This window comes from Mesitornis unicolor, unplaced genomic scaffold (genome assembly GCF_000695765.1).
Source record: "Mesitornis unicolor isolate BGI_N332 unplaced genomic scaffold, ASM69576v1 scaffold4032, whole genome shotgun sequence".
Classification (NCBI taxonomy): Eukaryota; Metazoa; Chordata; class Aves; order Mesitornithiformes; family Mesitornithidae; genus Mesitornis; species Mesitornis unicolor.
In genome coordinates, this window is record NW_010169678.1 from 5,102 (window position 1) to 22,194 (window position 17,093).

Below are 17,093 nucleotides of genomic sequence, written 5' to 3' on the forward strand. Positions count from 1 at the left end.
GCTCTTTTCTCTCATTTCCAAATTAATTTTGCCTGTCACATTTCACTTTTTCTTCTGGAGACTGAAGGAGCATTTGTGCTTCAGCCTTTGTATCATTTCCTTTCCTGTTTGCCAATGAGAGTGTCATTATCTTTATTTTCCTCTTCTAACATGCCCACTTCTCTCCAGTTCTTGTGACTGAAGAGTTTTTAGTAACAGCTGTGCTGATTTTGACTAAGAGACCATCTAACTCAGTATCCTTCTAGGAAAGAATAAAAATAGGACAAGTATATATGATATTTTCCAACTACTTCCAGCCTCCAGCTCCTTTCAGATAAGGGGGTTTCCTAGTACTTGTTCTGACTTTGGTGAATCCATGTAAAATTTTCCCTCATTTTTGGAGAAGTACTACCACACAAGTTACCTTCTGGGGAAGAATCACATTTGTTTATTTTGTTTTGTTTTGAAGCTGACCCTCCCTGGCTTCATGTGATGGCTGTTAGCACTTAGGTCTGAAGAGATGGTGAATAATCTACCCCTGTTCACTGTCTTTGTACCACTCATTTTACAGACCTCTGCTATGTTGCCTATCATGCATCCTGACTTGTTAGATGGATGCTGCTCCACAGCAAAGAGAAGACTTATCTGGGTAGCATCTCTGGTCAATGCCTTTCTCTGAAGCCTTGGGACACTGAAGGGCAAGGACAAGGGTACTTGGAGTCCTTGTCCAGTCCACCTGAGGGGAGATGCTGAAAGCCAGACTCTTTCAAAAGATGTCTCATGCAGTTTCATACACCCAGTGATAAAATGACCTCTCTGTCCTTTAGTGCTGTGTTGAAATCAGGAAGACTTTCAGACTTTCCTTATGGGATACATACCCATGCTAAGATGCTGAGGGAGGGGATGGTGTGACCAAGGACTTTCCTCTAGGATGGTGGGAGGGAGCCTTGGGCACTCTCTCAGAACTGCTCTCCCCTGCTCTTTTCAGAGATAGGCCAGCCCGGCTGAGACCACTTAGCGATGACAAAACACAACCTTCTGTTTGACGGGACGCTCTCCTTGTTTCTGATCGTGGCCTGTGAAGCTCAGCAGCTCCCAGGGAGCCATGTTGCTGCTGGTTCTGGTCCTCTGTGCGAGAAGGAGACAGAGTCCTGGGAAAGCCTTTACAGCAGCGAGCGGCTGGATGCCTGGATCTGTTCCCTCATCGCTTCGTTCATGGTGGGGCTGAGTGGGGTCTTCCCCTTGCTGGTGATCCCATGTGAGACAGGAGCTGCTCTGCGGTCAGAAGGTAAGCCTGCTACCTGCGTTAACCTTTCTGAAGCCAGAAAGTCCTGGACTGTGAGTGAACAAACATTGCACAGTGATGAACAGGGTCTTGTCACAGAAATACTGTCCTTTACAATAGACAGTCCATTTCTGGTGCTTTAGTCCATTCCTGACATTTTGATAGGGAGTCATCAGACAAATTTAAGCCCTGGATGGAGTTTGTACAAAGAGTATTGTTTGTTTTGCACCCTGCTTAGTCTAGGACCTTCCTACACACTGCTGTCCCAGCCAAGTGGTGCAAGAGCTTTTTCTTGCACTCCAGCCATTTGTTTTGTGCTCTCTCCATTGAAAGCTTGCTTTGCAGTTCCTCCCAATTTAGATTTCTTTGTACAGAAATCTCAGCTGGAGTTGTTTTGGCTTCTGGCTGAGTTGTGATCAGTTTTTGTTTCTTTGTATTTTTAGCTGGATCACAGCGTTTGAAGCAGTTGTTAAGTTTTGCGATTGGTGGACTACTGGGGAATGTGTTTCTGCACCTGCTTCCTGAAGCCTGGGCCTACACATGCAGTGCAACGACAGGTATGAAAGTCTTACGTGCCTAGAAGCAGTGCGTGCTATGCCTACTGCTACATTTTTTGAGCCCATTCCATCTGGAAAACACAAGGCCAGACAGGCGAGGTCAGCCCAAAAACTGGTCTTGGCTGATACTGTCTTTCAAACAAATGTGTAAAAGCAAGTGCCTAGGGAGGGATATAAGAACAGTAAAATCACATGTAATGTTTCATCTTTGTACTCTGCAGGCCTCCAGAGCTTTTGAGGTTAGAGGCTTCCTGAGTTGGCCACGATTTCTTTCTGTTCAGTAACTTGCTTATTACTTATCTATCAGATTTTCCTATGTCCTTTCTGTAAGGAAAGGTAATGCTTCTTTAACCTGATGGAAAGTTATGAATGTGTGTGTGGTCTGCTGATGAAGCTGTGTGGGGATTTGTGTCCAATCAGATGCATCTTGTCTATGAATTTGTCCCTATAACAGTGTTACTCCTAGAGCCTCTTTCTTGGGACTAACTGGGGCCCTTCCGCTGGGTACGTTGATCTATGGGAACCCTCCCAATCTTTGCTCAAGGAGTAGTCATAGAAAATTGTCCATACAGCCATGACATGTCCATAGAGACATGGTGGGGAGGGACAGGAGGAGAAAAAGGACACACAGGTGATGGAAACCTGTGTTTACCAGTCAACTAAACTGTATGGGTTGGGAAAGAGCTCGTGGTACCAGTATATTTCCTTTACCTCCAAGATATCCAGCATTGTTGAAAGCTGTAGTGATTGTATCTCTCTGCTTCAGCAAACTGATAGCATAGAAGGCAAGTGCTGCTGCATCCCACCTGCTGAGAAAACAAGAAATCTTGTTTCCTGATGAAAATGTGAGAGGGAAAAGGATGTCCTAGGGTTTCCCAGACTTCCTTGCAGCTATATCCTGAGATTTCAAATCTGCTGGGGCTTTGTTCCTCTTCTTCCTCATGGTGCTGTCACTACCAGCAGAACCTGCTGTCCTTTTTTCTTTCTTTCTACAGTGGTTCCCAAATGTCTCTGTCTTCCTGCTCTAGCTTGTTTGCTTCTGCCAGACTGTCCTGGAGCATAAAGGTTCCCTTGACCCATGGAAGCCCCATTACAGAGTCGTTCTGTACTTCCACTGCAATTCAGACTCTGTGTATGCACCCAGGCTGAATGGATGATTATCTCACAAGCTTGGCTGTAATTGAAAAGAAAGTTTATAGCTTTGGGCTTAATAACTTGCCCAGGTGTGGCAGAAAGGGGAAGGTGAGTCTGTAGCTCCACTAATGGCAGATTTCTTGTCAGGGCTTGCTGCTCAGTAGATACAGCTGCAGGATTTTTGTTGATGTAATCTCCACTTGCCTCTGGAGCTCAGGGAAATTCCCAATGTTGTCAGGAAATATTCTTGATTGCACTATTGAAGCAAAAGGGGTGGGGGCTCTCACACTGCATATCCTGAGATTATTTTTGTTAGGTAAGAACGAGCAAGTTAAACTGATATGTGAGATATGTTTGCTCTTTATTCCTCACAGGAGGTTTTTCTGTTGTTCTTTCTTGTTTGTTTTTTTTTTTCTTGGAAGTACTGGTTAAACTGTCTGGGGTAGGGTGGGTTCATGTGTGGAAAATACTGTGTACTTGATAGTGACATGAAGATTTCTCTCTTGCCCCTCAGGAGAAGGGCAGAGCTTTCAGCAGCAGAAGCTTCTGGGCCTCTGGGTGATCATTGGTTTCCTGACCTTCCTGGTGCTAGAGAAGATCTTCCTAGAGAAAGAAGAGAAAGACTGCCGTGGTGTGGTAAGTTAGCAGCCAGAGGGGAGGGAGTGCTGTTATGTTTGGAGCACCATACTAAACACGTCATCTGCCCTATCTGACAGGCTCAGCAGATGATCCTGGAGCTGTGAGTAGCTTGTCAATGCCCTTTGGGAGCTTTCTGCCACTCCTTTCACACTGGGCTCTAGAAAAAGGTGTTTCATCTCCAGGCTTTGGTTTGTGGTTTTAGCTGAGATTTCTCACCTCTGGGCTGCTTTTGTTCTTGATGTGGTATGTGTAAAAAAGAGCTCCTTTTTTAATGGGGACTGGGAGCTGGAGAGCTCTACAGATATGACTCTTGCTCAAGTAAGCTTTGAGGTGTGACAGCTTGCTGATGCATGTTCCACTGAGCCATCATGACTCACTCCCCTTCTGGGTCCTCAGTCAGGACAAAGACCAGCCTTCTCTGGAAGGTGTTCCTCACTGCCCACTGTTCTTGGGTATGGCCTGCACCAGGCATTTGTTCAGGTAACTTTGTGTGGTAGAAGGGGGTTATGGTTGGCCAGGTAGTACTAAGTAATGGTTCAGAGGAGAGTCATGCAGCTGCAAAGGGACAACATAAACACAGGCACCAGAAAGTAATTCCAAGACAGAGGAGAGCAGCCAGTCCTCCGACATCTGCACAACTACCAGCAGCAACTCCCATAGGAGTTGAGTCCTTCCTGTACCATGATTTTTGAGAGGTGAAACCGCAGGTCAGGTGCTGTGTAAGAGTAATTAGGTATTACTTTGACTCAATGTGAGACTTTAAAGGCTGAAAGGAACTTAATCTTCTAATTTACAGGGAGACTGAAGTCTGAGAGGACCATTTTGTTGTTTGGAAGCTGAAAATCCCAGCTATAGAATAATTCTCTAGACTTGGTTATTCTGATGTGCTGGGGAGAGCAAGACGTTTTTCCCCCCCATCCCCTGGCCAGATGGAGTTGTATTTCTCCAGACAGCAGCTGCCAGCAGGAGTGGCAGACTCAGTCCCTCATTTTTTCAGTGGATCCTGGCCTATGCCAAGGGGGATAACTCTGATTCCTCCTCTCTTTTTCTACTTCCCTTCTCTTGGTGACTGAGGAAGTCTTTGTTCTTGTTGTCTCACAGTGTAGATATCACAAAATGCTTTCTGAAATCTGTCTCATTTCTGGCAGTTGTTGTTACTAGACTGGAGTACCAAAGCTGCCGATTTGCATTGTAAGGACAAAAGTATTAAGAGTGAAGATTTCATTTCTGACTCTGATTTATGCTTGTCACTGCCTTTTTCACAGTGATGAACAAGTTGCTTTCCTCTAATTTTAGAGCTGTGATTCCAAAGCACCAGCTGGAAAGATTCCCAATGGAAGCGGCTACACCCTACCAAAGGTGGCAGGCCAGTCCCAAAGAGCAGGAACAGGTTCAACTCAGTGTAATGGCTCCTCTGTCCAGTCTTGTCCAACAGACAACAGAATCAAGGTAAGAGACCCACAAACTGACCTTGACATCTTATGTTTTTGGGGCGCATATTTTAAAATTCAGTCAGGATGATGAGTTGTCTGTGGAAAGAACTGTGCCTGAGTGGGGAACTCAGTGTTTGAGTAAGTTGTACTTAATTTTACTCTGTTAAGCTGTCTGTCCAAGTCACAGCAGGGAGGAAATAGTGGACTTGGAGAAAATCTGCACTGCAGCTTATGCAAAAGAGGCAAAGTCACTATTGTGAAGGCGTTAAGTCTGATGAGTACGTTTTGGGTGATTTCTGAAACCAAAGTACAGTACCTTCACATTTTGTTACTCTCTATCTTACAGTCATTATGTCTTTATTTGCTTAAATTTTTGTGCCATGACTTCTCTGTTTCTCTCTCTAGTGCCTGCATTGTACCAATTGTGAGCTGCACGTTTCCTTTTAAGGCACCTTTTAGAAGTGTTTTGACAGTTGAAGCTATCCACTGTAAAACTTAGGAGTTCAGTTTCTCAGATTAGCAGTTTATCTGCTACCAAAAAGGGCCTCTTGTCCACTTCCACCTCCAAACCTGTATTTCCCGTCACTTCCTTTGCGCTGGACCACATCTGTCCCCACAGTGAGCCTATTCAGGGAGCTAAACAGGCAAATAATTATTTTTTGTTTTTTCCCCCACAGTTTTATTTTTCTCCTAACTTCTTGAATCAGCTTGGCATGTTGACAGGCAGCCAGTAGTGCTGGGTTAGGGGAGATCACCGAGCTCATAGGATTGGAGGTGGAGGAAGGAAAATGAGTACTGTACCATTGGGCAGTGACTAACCTTTAGATTGGCTTTGCTTTTGGTTTTATGTTACTATCTTTGCACTGCAGAAACTTCTGTCTGGGTGAACATTACAAGCAAGAGAGTAAATGATGGCTTTGACCAAGAAGGCCCTATAATTTGAGTTTGAAAGCCCATAAAAATGTGCAAGATTGTAGGACATTAACTATGAACAGAAAGTGTGGTTGCATGAACTAGCCCAAATCTGGATATGTGCTCAGTCAGAGGCTCTTCAGTCTTTCTATTTTAAATCTGTTTTGCTGTAACTTTAGTGTTTACTACACAATATGAAAGCTATGCTGAGGTCACTGGGTATTTTTGATATCTGTCATGTTCACGTAATATGTACAAAACTGCTCTGTACGTGGGCATCTGTATATGGCAGCTCAAGGCTTGGATGGGTGTACTCTTTGCTGGGTAAAAAACTGTCTGGATGGCTGGGCCCAAAGAGCTGTGGTGAATGGAGTTAAATCCAGTTGGCAGCCAGTCACAAGTGGTGTTCACCAGGGCTCAGTATGGGGGCCAGTTCTGTTTAACATCTTTATCAGTGATCTGGATGAGCGAATCAAGCGCACCCTCAGTAAGGTTGCAGATGACCCCAAGTTGGGTAGGTGTGTTGATCTGCTTGAGGGTAGGAAGGCTCTGCAGAGGAACCTGGACAGGTTGGATCAATGGGTTACAGCCAATTGTATGAGGTTCAATAAGGCCAAGTGCCAGGTCCTGCTCTTGGGTCATAACAAGCCCATGCAACGCTACAGGCTTGGGGGTGAGCGGCTGGAAAGCTGCCCAGTAGCAAAGGACCTGGGGGTGTTGGTTGAGAGCTGACTGAATACAACCCAGCAGTGTGCCCAGGTGGCCAAAAAGGCCAACAGCATCCTGGCTTGTATCAGAAATAGTGTGGCCAGCAGAACTAGAGAAGTGATTTTTCCCCTGTACTCAGCTCTGCTTGAGGCCACACTTCAAATACTGAGTTCAGTTTTGGGCCCCTCTCTGTAAGAAGGGCATTGAGGTGCTGGAGCATGTCCAGAGAAGGGCAGCGAAGCTGGTGAGGGATCTGGAGCACAAGTCTTATGAGGAGAGGCTGAGGGAACCGGGGCTGTTTAGCTTGGAGAAAAGGAAGCTGTGGGGAGACCTTATCACTCTCTACAACTACCTGAAAGGAGGTTGTGAAGAGGTGGGTGTCAATCTCTCCTCCCAAGTAACAAGTGACAGGACAAGAGGAAATGGCCTTAGGTTGTCCCAGGGGAGGGTCAGACTGGATATTAGGAAAAATTTCACTGCCAGGGTTCTCAAGCTTTGGAACAGGCTGCCCAGGGAGGTGGTGGATTCACCATCGCTGGAGGTATTTAAAAGATGAGCAGATGTGGCATTTAGGGACATGGTTTAGTGGTGGACTTGACAGTGCTAGGTTAATGATTGGTCTTTTCCAACCTAAAGAATTCTGTGATTCTATGAACACTGCATAAACTGCAATGTGCCACGTTGTTTTTTCTAGAGGTGATAGCAGTGAAGAAACCAGTATTACTGTGTTATGAAACACTGTGTCATTATTTTAGAAAGGTTTATATAAGGAACTATGAACTTAGGGGATGTTCAGTCTACTGCAGATTTAAAGTAGAAATGAAACACTGGTGGAGGACACAACTGCTCAGGTCCTGGTCCTAATGTAAAAATTAATAATGTAATTAATGCTAATTGATATGATGTTATGGAAGATAAATTATTGTCAGCCAGATATTTTTCTCTCTATTTTATTTGGTTATATGATTGATTGATAAAGACAATGACACTGGCAGACGTATATAAAACATAACTTTCTCCCACATTCTAATAAAACTAGTACTGCATGAAATCAACTTTGCCAATATTGGCTATATTAAAAAAAATCAGTCTATATTATAAACAGGGACTGAATTAATGCATCCCCCCACAAATCTGTTCACTGGTGGTTTATGATTTTTCTAAGTGATTATTTATAAAAATAGTATATCTTCACATTTGCAGATACTACTGTATTCCTTAAATGGCATACTGTGACTGCATGAGGTCATTGATACCAGTGAAACTGAGTAACTTCGTCACAAGAGCTGAATTTTAACATGTTTTGATACATGAAAATACTAAGGAATAGATTAAGAAAGAATGCAGATCATATTTACAAGATAGGGACAGTTTCTGGGAACTCAGTGCCTTGGAAAAAGGTAGGAGAATCACAGTAGGAAATTGTTTTAATGCATTTGTCCATTATGATGCTACAGCCAGGAGGATCGGTGAGTAAGAAATAGTGTGCAAGAGAAGAGACAAGTGTTGCTCTTTCTGTATAACAGTAATGAAACAGCTGTCTTTTTCCAGTAGCATTATTCACGATATCCAAATTGCTACTGATAATTTGTAAAGGGGTCAGGAAAGAGCTTGAAATAATTATTTTAGGTTTGCAGTATATGAGAAGAGGTGATTTTCTTTAGTCTTTAGCCCTGTAGTTGTGACAGATCAAGGATGACTTAAAAGTATGCAAGTACCCATGTAAAAGGCATCACTAAATTTGAGTAGTTAAAGCTATAGCTTTAAACAGCAAACAGTCGCAGACTAGACATCAAAAACAACTCTGTAACTGAGGGTAACTTGCCAGCGGACCAACTTACCTTAGAGACATAGCAGATTCTTTGTCACCTGTGGGCTTTAAGCTATGGTTTAAGCTTCTTTCTACAAAGTACACTATAGCTTAAGAAACAATGGGCTTTGTGCAGAAATTGAATGAGATTCTTTCAGTTGTGTTATGTAGAAGATCTAGACAACCATGGAGAGCCTTTCCAGCTTTAAAATGCTAACGTGTCTGTTCAGTTTTACAGACTGTTGTCAATATACACAAAATAGAAACTAATGAGTTAATGTGTTTTAACTTTCTACCTTCTGAGCATATAATCTGAATATTTTAATAGTCTTTCTGGTAGGGGGGAATTTACCAAAACTACTAAGATATTCCTGCGTTGTTAGCCTGTTTCCTTAGGCAACAACATAAGCAGTCATTCCATCTGTCTGTCCATCTGTTCTGCCTTTCATTTTCAGTAACTTTTGAACCCATAATTAATTTTACTCGAGTTTAAGAGAGGATAGATAAGCAAATTTCTGCAAGTTCCCTAAAAATCAGCATGGTGATAGAGGAGGAATGCAAACTAATGCCCTGTTGAAAAACTCTGGCAGATGCTGCTTGGCAGGTCTGCCTGGTTGGCAGGTGAGCAAGTAAGTCTCACTGCCCCTACCTGGTGGGCAAGTGGCTGTCATGCAGTGCAGGGTGGGGAAGGGACATGCAGAGAAACCATGATGGCTGGAAGGGAGCAAGGTAGGTGCTTTCAAAAAAAGAGAGAAAGCCATAGCAAGCCAAGACTTCTTTGGTTTTGCTATTCCCTCAGCAATCTCCTTCTTTTCATAAAACAAAAAGGAAAAGATACTGTTTAAACAAACAATGTCATCCTTCAGGGCTTAACAGTTAGTAAGGTGTAATCAGTTGTCGATTGCCTATATATATAATAACTTCTTTTCTTTAGGTGCTGCTGTAATAATTTTTTCCTAGCTTGAAAACAGTGAACAGGAGGCTTCCTTTGCACCAGACATAGCTCAGTTCTGTCCTGCATTGCAGCCTTTATTCCCTCAAGAAGTAAAAACATTGCAGAGTATCTTTGCCTTGCTTATTTTTTCTTTTTTCCTTGTGGCACATGAGGTCCTTGCTGATTTGTAGAAGTATATTTTATTGCACAGTGACATTAATTCTGAAGCATGAACACAAACACTTCATCTGTCTGTGCTCTTTATGAGCAATGAGAGCATCCTATTAGGAATTCGCAGAATGTAAATGTCAGAGGCTCATAACTGTCAAATCAACCCAATTTATTTCTGAGTACTCCAAGGCTTTGCTTCTTTTGGTGACAGCTTTTGCCCAAGCCACTGACAAGAAGAAGTCATAATGTTTTAATCATGAAGATTATTTTTTTCCCTATACAGTAGCATGGGAAAGCATTTTTGTGTAAAACTTGCGTGAATAATTATTACTAGCCTGTGGGAAAAACGCAATCACATAAAACCCCAACATGAAAAGGAGACATTTTAGACACTTGTATTTGACAGAAAATGAGGAATGAGAAGTAAAGCTGCTGTGATCATGGGTCTGCCTCCATGCTCTGCTCTGTGTTCACCTTCTTACAAAGACACGCAGGGAACTTCTGCATCCATTGCAGAGATGTTACTTAGATTCTTACTTACGTGATCTGTAGTTAGGTTTTGCTTATTTTTTTATTTTTATATTTAATCATCAGTGCACATTTATAAGTTTAGAGCCTATAAAGATGTCCTGAGACTGTGCAGTAGAAGTGCCTTGCAGAAAGGTGATGCTTTGGAGAGCGAACTTGACAGAAAGCCCCACCTGAGCCGTAGCGTACAAATGGCAGGAAGAAAAGATGCCCCAAGCAGAGTTTGATAGAAACAGGGAAGAGCAGAAGACCAAAAAGAGCTCATGAAATCCATCATCACTTGTGTTGTTCCAGCTGAACTTTGGCATCTGATGCTATGATGAAGAGGTTAATGCTTCACAGCTTACTGACAGTCTCCACTCACTGGATGCTGCCCTATATCTGGACTTAATGTATGCCAGCTTAGTTCTTGCAGTCCAGGGCGAGCCTGATGTATTAGCTAAGACCAGGTTTGATAATAATTTAAACTGCAGTGCCATATATCAAGCTGTAGTATCTCAGGACCCACTCACAGTAGTTTTTGTTATGTCTGATGAAAAAGAAACAAAACAAAACCCAAACAGACAAAAAAACCCCACCACCCCAAAACCTGTGAGCAGAAGAGCTGGGGTGGTACCCTCATAAATCACTTTAGATAAAATACTCTGAGTTTGTCTGGATATGACCACAGTTATCATGATGGTGAAGTCTAATATGGAGATGGACTTGTGAGGAAGGAGGCTGCTTTATGCTTAGAATTTTAAGAAAATGGTTTATATGCAAATGTATATACATGCTATCCAGCCTTCTAGTAGGTGGTTTTTAGGTAACTGTCATCACTATCTTCTCTTTTTCTTTGTTAAGGGAAAGCAAACCCACAAGCACAAGCTTTTTTAGTACAATGTTTGAAGATTTGTTTAGTTATAAAAAGCAATTTCAGCAACATTTGTTCTGTTGCATTGTTCTTGCCAGCTTTTGAAGAGCAGATATTTAACAGTTAGATATTAAAGTACATGACTAGAAAACAAGGTCAGGTCATATTTGAAGCCAGTCACCTGTGTAAATTAGACACTGCTACCTAAACTGCTCACTGGTTCAAATTAGAATCAGATATATTCCTGCATTTTGGCTTTCTTCTTTATCCTTTCTCTGTTTCTGTTTCTAGAGCTCTTTGTCATTTGCATAAGATGGTTATCCTAATCTCAGACAACACTTGCCTACCCTATAACTCAGTTTACTCTAAAACTGAACATAACATTTAATTTGGGCTTGAGCACTTACATAGTTTAAGATCTTCACCAGAAGTGCCATGTCCTGACCTTTCTCATCTGATCGTGACTCTCTATAACCTGTGTAAGCCATGTGCTTTCTTTTATCTTGCTGTGTCTCTTTGTTTATCAGAGGCTTTTCCTCCTCTTTGCAGATTAGTGGATACCTCAATCTGCTGGCCAACACCATTGATAACTTTACACATGGCCTGGCAGTAGCAGCCAGTTTCCTCGTCAGCAGAAAGGTAAGGTTTCTGTCGCCAGCTGTGTACTGAACTAGAGAGGCATGGTCTTAAGTGTGATGCAACATGTAAGAAAAACCCAAATATGTGAGGAGTTCCCTCCTGTTTTCTGGAATTTTCTGAGAAAATGGAGACTACAGGAAAAAGCAACCCTATCCTGACCCTCTGATGCAGAGCTTCTTCAAACTTGGGACATCTTAGTCATTTGTACTGGCATTAGGGGAAAGGTTAGCTCATCTACCATTTTGCTGAATAGTTCTGAACTAAGTCACAAGTCTTAACTTGGAAAAAGGAACCTTGAGATGCTGATGAATGTCTCTCAGAGCTGGGGGATTGTTTCCTAATCACCTTCTTTCCTCTGCTGCAGGTTGGGTTCCTAACCACAATGGCCATTCTCCTGCACGAAATCCCACATGAGGTGAGAGGGCTTTGTATCCTGCCATCATGATTACAGGGGTGCTTCATCTGCTAAGAGAAGGGCTGGGTCTGGCTAACATTTTCTTGTGCCTCTGAAAGCTGCTTCCTCTGGGAGACTGGCAACAGGGAGACCTTGAAACAGTCTTGAAGCACTGTTCTTGTTACGGATGGCCTTTGTGACTGAGAATGTTCATATTCATTAACTGTCAGCTTTTGGTTTTCTTAGGTCGGAGATTTTGCAATTCTACTTCGGGCTGGCTTTGACCGCTGGAGTGCAGCCAAGATGCAGCTTTCCACAGCTCTGGGGGGCATTCTGGGAGCCTGCTTTGCAATATGTGCTCAGTCACCAAAAGGAGCAGGTAAGGCTGCCTGGGACCTCTGTAGGAGTAGGAGGGGGAGCCTGTTGTCCCACGTGTGTATCTTCTTTCTCTTCTCTGTTCTCTCCCATGGCTTTTTCTCAGTAGTAACAAAAGCTTCCTGTATTTGTGCAGGGGAAACAGTAGCCTGGATCCTCCCTTTCACTTCTGGAGGATTTCTGTATATTGCCTTGGTAAATGTTGTGCCTGATCTCCTGGAGGAAAAGAATCCTTGGTAAGTGCTCCCTCATGTTCTGCTGCAGCAATTCTTGCTGCCAGGGAGCGTGGATATAACCCTTCCCATGCCTGTTCTGGGAGCACATTAATGCCAGCTTTCCAAATCCCATGGGCAAAGCTGGAATCTGGACAGACTGCTGCGCTAGCTATTGTGTTTATGCGACTACAAAGACCATATAAAACATGAGAACCTTCAGCTGGGTCAGTCCCAAAGGTTGTGCTAACGCAGTAAGTAGCATGACTGCCTACAGCAGGTTGCTCAGAAACATGTCCATTAAGGTCACCTGTTCCCCAGTTTGTCTTGTCAGGTTCTGGGATCCACTGGTTTAGGGACTGTCTCAACCAGGGCCCCATAGAGGTGTGTGTGTCTGATAACCACATGTGAACCTATCCTTCACATGCTTCTCTCATCCCTTTTTGTCCCTATCCATTACTTTGGGCTTCTGTGATCTCCCTTTGGCAGCAAGCTTGCATAGTTTGACTGCACTGTGTTAAATGATGCTTCTTATTTGTTTTTTAGCCTCTTGCTTATTAATTTTGATTAGATGCCGCTGTGTTGCTGTGTGAGTAGAAAATAATAGTTTTCTTCTCTTTATCATTCAGCATTTCATAGTCTATTAATGTGTCCCACCTCAGTCATCTCTCTTCTAGACTGATATATATTTTCTGGTATATTTAGCCTCCCCTCATTTGTGTTATTCTAGTTTCTTGCAGCCTGATTAAGGCTGTAGCAGGTCTAAATTTAGTTGTACCACAGTAAAGGCCCTCTCAGATCTGCTGGCAGAGCTGCCCCTGAATGATCCCTCCTATTTCAGTTGTAATGAGATGGGTAACTTCAGTAGTTTAAATAAGCCTTGGCTCACCTAGTTCATTTTGACTGAAGCAGTTAAGTAAGTGCTCAAAAAACAGCTCCACAGTTACATCTGAAGAGGCAGGAACTTCTAGTGGTGAAATGTTAATGACCAGTTGGGAACTTGCTTTTGGGTTGGTGTTGGTTCTTGTGCTGGCAGAGCTGTTGGCACAGTAGGCAGAGGGTGGTAGGTACATAGTCAATTCAATATAAATTGACAATAGTCAATTCAGTATAAACCTGAGATAGTGCTAGAAGAATGGCAAAAAGCTGGATGAGGTCCCTAAAGTACCTGGGAACATGCTGCACAACTCCTGGTTCTTTGAGCAAAAGGACGGGAACATATACCTGGGTAGTTGCGTGACTAAATCAGCTTAAATCGAGTTTGAAACCTGAAGTTGCACCTTGCAGCTGAGTGGAACAAATACCTGTCAGTTTATAGACAACTTCTTTGCTTGGGGTGCTTCTTAGCTGTGTTAGTGGCTTCATACAGCTGTAGCATTCTCCTTGTGGTAGATTTGGAAGGGCAAAGAACAAACCATTTGTGAGCCTCTACACTGCTGGCTATTGAGGTTGGTCTATGGCTCCTCCTAATTTTGCTGTTTCTTTCCCAGGAACTCCCTGCAGCAAATTCTGCTCCTATGTACAGGCATTACAGTCATGGTGCTACTCTCGCTCACAACCGAGTGACCTCTGCGCAGACCTCATGATGCCTCCCAGAGCCACCACAGTGTCTCTGAGCTGTTACAAAGCAATAAGAAACTCTAATGTTACTGCCTATGTGTGTGCATGCAGATCTGGCTGCTGGTATGAGAAGCAGGTGAGAGAGAGGTCTGGCTGTGCAGGACTTCGTTCCCTGGCTCTCCTATCCCTGTTCTGCTGAAATCCACACATCAGGACTTCAGGGTTTTGTTGTTGTTGTTGTTGTTGTTTTGTTCTGGATTTTTTTTATGGAGCACAAGATACAGTGAGCAGAAATGAACTGAAGAACTGCTGCACAGCGAATGGACAATGTTTCATTTGGTTCATTCTGATGGAACTGCACCTCCCAAGCTGTTGTGTCAAAACAACAGGAGGGGATTCCTGTAGCTGATGAAGAGGAAGGACTTTTCCTACCACTCTAAGGACTGGTGGCAGAACAGGGATGGCAAAGCAACAATAAAGTAACAGCTTTAGCCAGAGCTCCCTACCCATGAGAAGTTACGGTGCTATGAGACAGAGGGGAAAGGACCCTTTCCAACTTGTCGTAAAGGTTGTATTAGCCTCAGCAGTCCACCTCTTTGGTCTATTTTGTATTTGTTTATGTTGAAATCGAGCCAAAAGCTTGAGGCACTTTAGGATAGGTCACTACAATTAAATGGCTCAGCTTGGAGATTACTTGCTTCAGTCCTAACCACTCCAGCAGCCAGCACAGCCTGTTTATCTGAAAAATGGTCAGAAAATGTTTCTTCTATTGCCATACTACGTGCTCACCTACATCTGGAAGGAAAGCCATGTAGTTGTTGCGACTGAGCTCACTCACCTCACAATCATTATCTGAACATGGCTCTGAGCCTGCTGTCGAGACCCGACTCACCCACCATCTGCCCCACACGACGTTTCAGAGCTCTCTGGAGGTGCAGCATGTTAGCCCTGCCTGGCATGCTACAGCAGCCCTGGACTGTCATGGCAGAGGTCTGGGCAGTTTGGGCAACAGCTGGACACTACAGCCTGGTCAGCAGCCGATAACCCTTTGTTAGCTTTTTCTCTGCTCGATGTAGACTCTTTTAAGAGCGTGCTACAACCAAAAGTATAGATGGTAGCCTATTTCTGGGCTTCTTACCTCACAGTGGAGTTAATCTGTTGGGGATGAATGGATAAGAGATAATACTGACGGTACTTAAAGGAAGGGACACAACAACAAGGAATACTGGAGGGAGGGTGAAATGGGAAGGGTGAAACTACTGGTGAAAAGATTTTAAGAAATGGGTGTGGGAAAAGCTGTGTGGTAAGTAAGGAGAGAAAGGGATATGAAAGGGTGACAATAAGTATGCTTAAAGAGGAGTTTTCTGTTGCCTGATGCTTGGGATAATTTTTTTGCCAATTTGAGACCAATAAAAATAGATTCTATTTCTAGTGCTTTGACCACATCCCGGCTCACTGGGCTAACCAGGCCATCGTTCCACAGGGATGTTTTGTTGCCAGAGATGTGCACAATTACTAGATCATCCCTTCCTTGCTTTGCTTAAACCTGTTTAAAAACAGGTCTAATTGAACTAGTGGAGTCATTGGTCACAAAACAGGTGCCAAAATGTGAATTGCACCAACTCAGCTCTATTTTTAAACAGCTTTTGTAAGTCAGTACAGCTCTCCAGTCTGCACAGGGCCTTATCAAGAGGGCTCATCCCTTAAGAGGGCAATTTGGGTCAGAGCAAGAAAGCAGGTATGCTGCCCACAGCAGAGGCATTTACTTCCCTTAGAGATTCCTGAACTGTTGACATAGTTCTTTTTTTATGATGGCTCCTGTCCTACTTTTCTGAGAGTGCTGGAGAGCTCATGCTTGCACTTCTCTCTGCCCAGGAACTGCTGTCTAAATTGTTTTGTTTTCTTTGCCCCGGGCTTACAACAGTAACTAGTTTCACTGCAACAATGAGGGAGGCTTAGTGCAGTTTTTTTATTCCTCTTTACAAAGTTGCCTTCCTTTGCTAACTACTCTTATCATTCAACTGTCATGAAGTCTGAAGGTAGCATCCATTTCCTGCTTTCCTGGAAGGAGGAGTAATCTGATTAGCCTGCAGGAACTGGGGGAGGATGCTAACCTTTTAGTTCTAGCTTTAGGGTGCTTTTTCCTTCTCCTCCTTCCCCCGGGTCTGAAGCTAAGTAGACCCTGTAGTAGGGCTCTGGAGGAAGCAGGTTTGCACAGAAAGATGTGCCTGCTGTTTCCCAAAATGTCTTTCTCAATATGAGCTGGCATTTAAGTTGAGGCATTGCCAGGTAAGTGCCCATGAGTTGGCGTTGTTGCATCAGCACTGAGCCGTGCCAAAACTGAAAACCACAGTCAGGATTTTGTGCTCAGTGTTCAGGAATGTGGAGTGGATGACGCTGAAGAAAGAATTTCTGAGTTGTTTTTCTTGGCTGCAGCCACAGGGCTGGACAGTCTGCAGTTCTTGGGAAGATACCCTGGTAGGAGGTAGCACAGGGCTTGTTAGTTTTCCACTGCATCAGCCCTCAGGCTGAGGATGATGAGCCTTGGGAGGAAATGGAGCTTCACTCCACCACATTTGTCACTTTTGGAAATGCAGAGAATTGTATTTTCTAACTATTTTTTCAGCTGCTCTTATGCATTTTCCCCCTTCATCTGTATTGGTCTGCTCTGCATGGAGACAATAGAGATGAAATAAATGGTTTTCCATGTGGGTTTGTGTTTGTTTTTTGGTTTTGTTTTGTTTTTTCTCTTTTATTGAAGCTACTACTTTTCATTGCATTACAAATTCAATTCAAATTTCATTTGAATTACAGAGCACTGTCTCTGCTCTGAAATTAGTCTAGAGAAGTATGGGCTCTGTCTTGCCCTTCTTTCTAAAAAGATTCTAATCCAGTTTCCTGTTCCTGCTGCTGTGGTGCTGTGGGCCAGGAGTGGCATGGTCTGATCATAATTCTTGGCTGCTGATCTGG

At 43.4% G+C, this 17,093-nt stretch overlaps 1 protein-coding gene across 1 annotated transcript; it reads left to right on the plus strand.

The window, feature by feature from the left end:
• The first annotated feature begins 999 nt into the window (after window positions 1-999).
• On the plus strand, window positions 1,000-14,342 carry SLC39A13 (solute carrier family 39 (zinc transporter), member 13). The gene is made up of 9 exons (XM_010179410.1): window positions 1,000-1,267; window positions 1,708-1,821; window positions 3,470-3,591; window positions 4,891-5,043; window positions 11,493-11,582; window positions 11,947-11,997; window positions 12,223-12,355; window positions 12,488-12,587; window positions 14,054-14,342. The coding sequence occupies exons 1-9, from the start codon at window positions 1,000-1,002 to the stop codon at window positions 14,127-14,129; spliced, it is 1,107 nt and encodes a 368-aa protein (XP_010177712.1). The 3' UTR covers window positions 14,130-14,342.
• The last annotated feature ends 2,751 nt before the right edge of the window (window positions 14,343-17,093 follow it).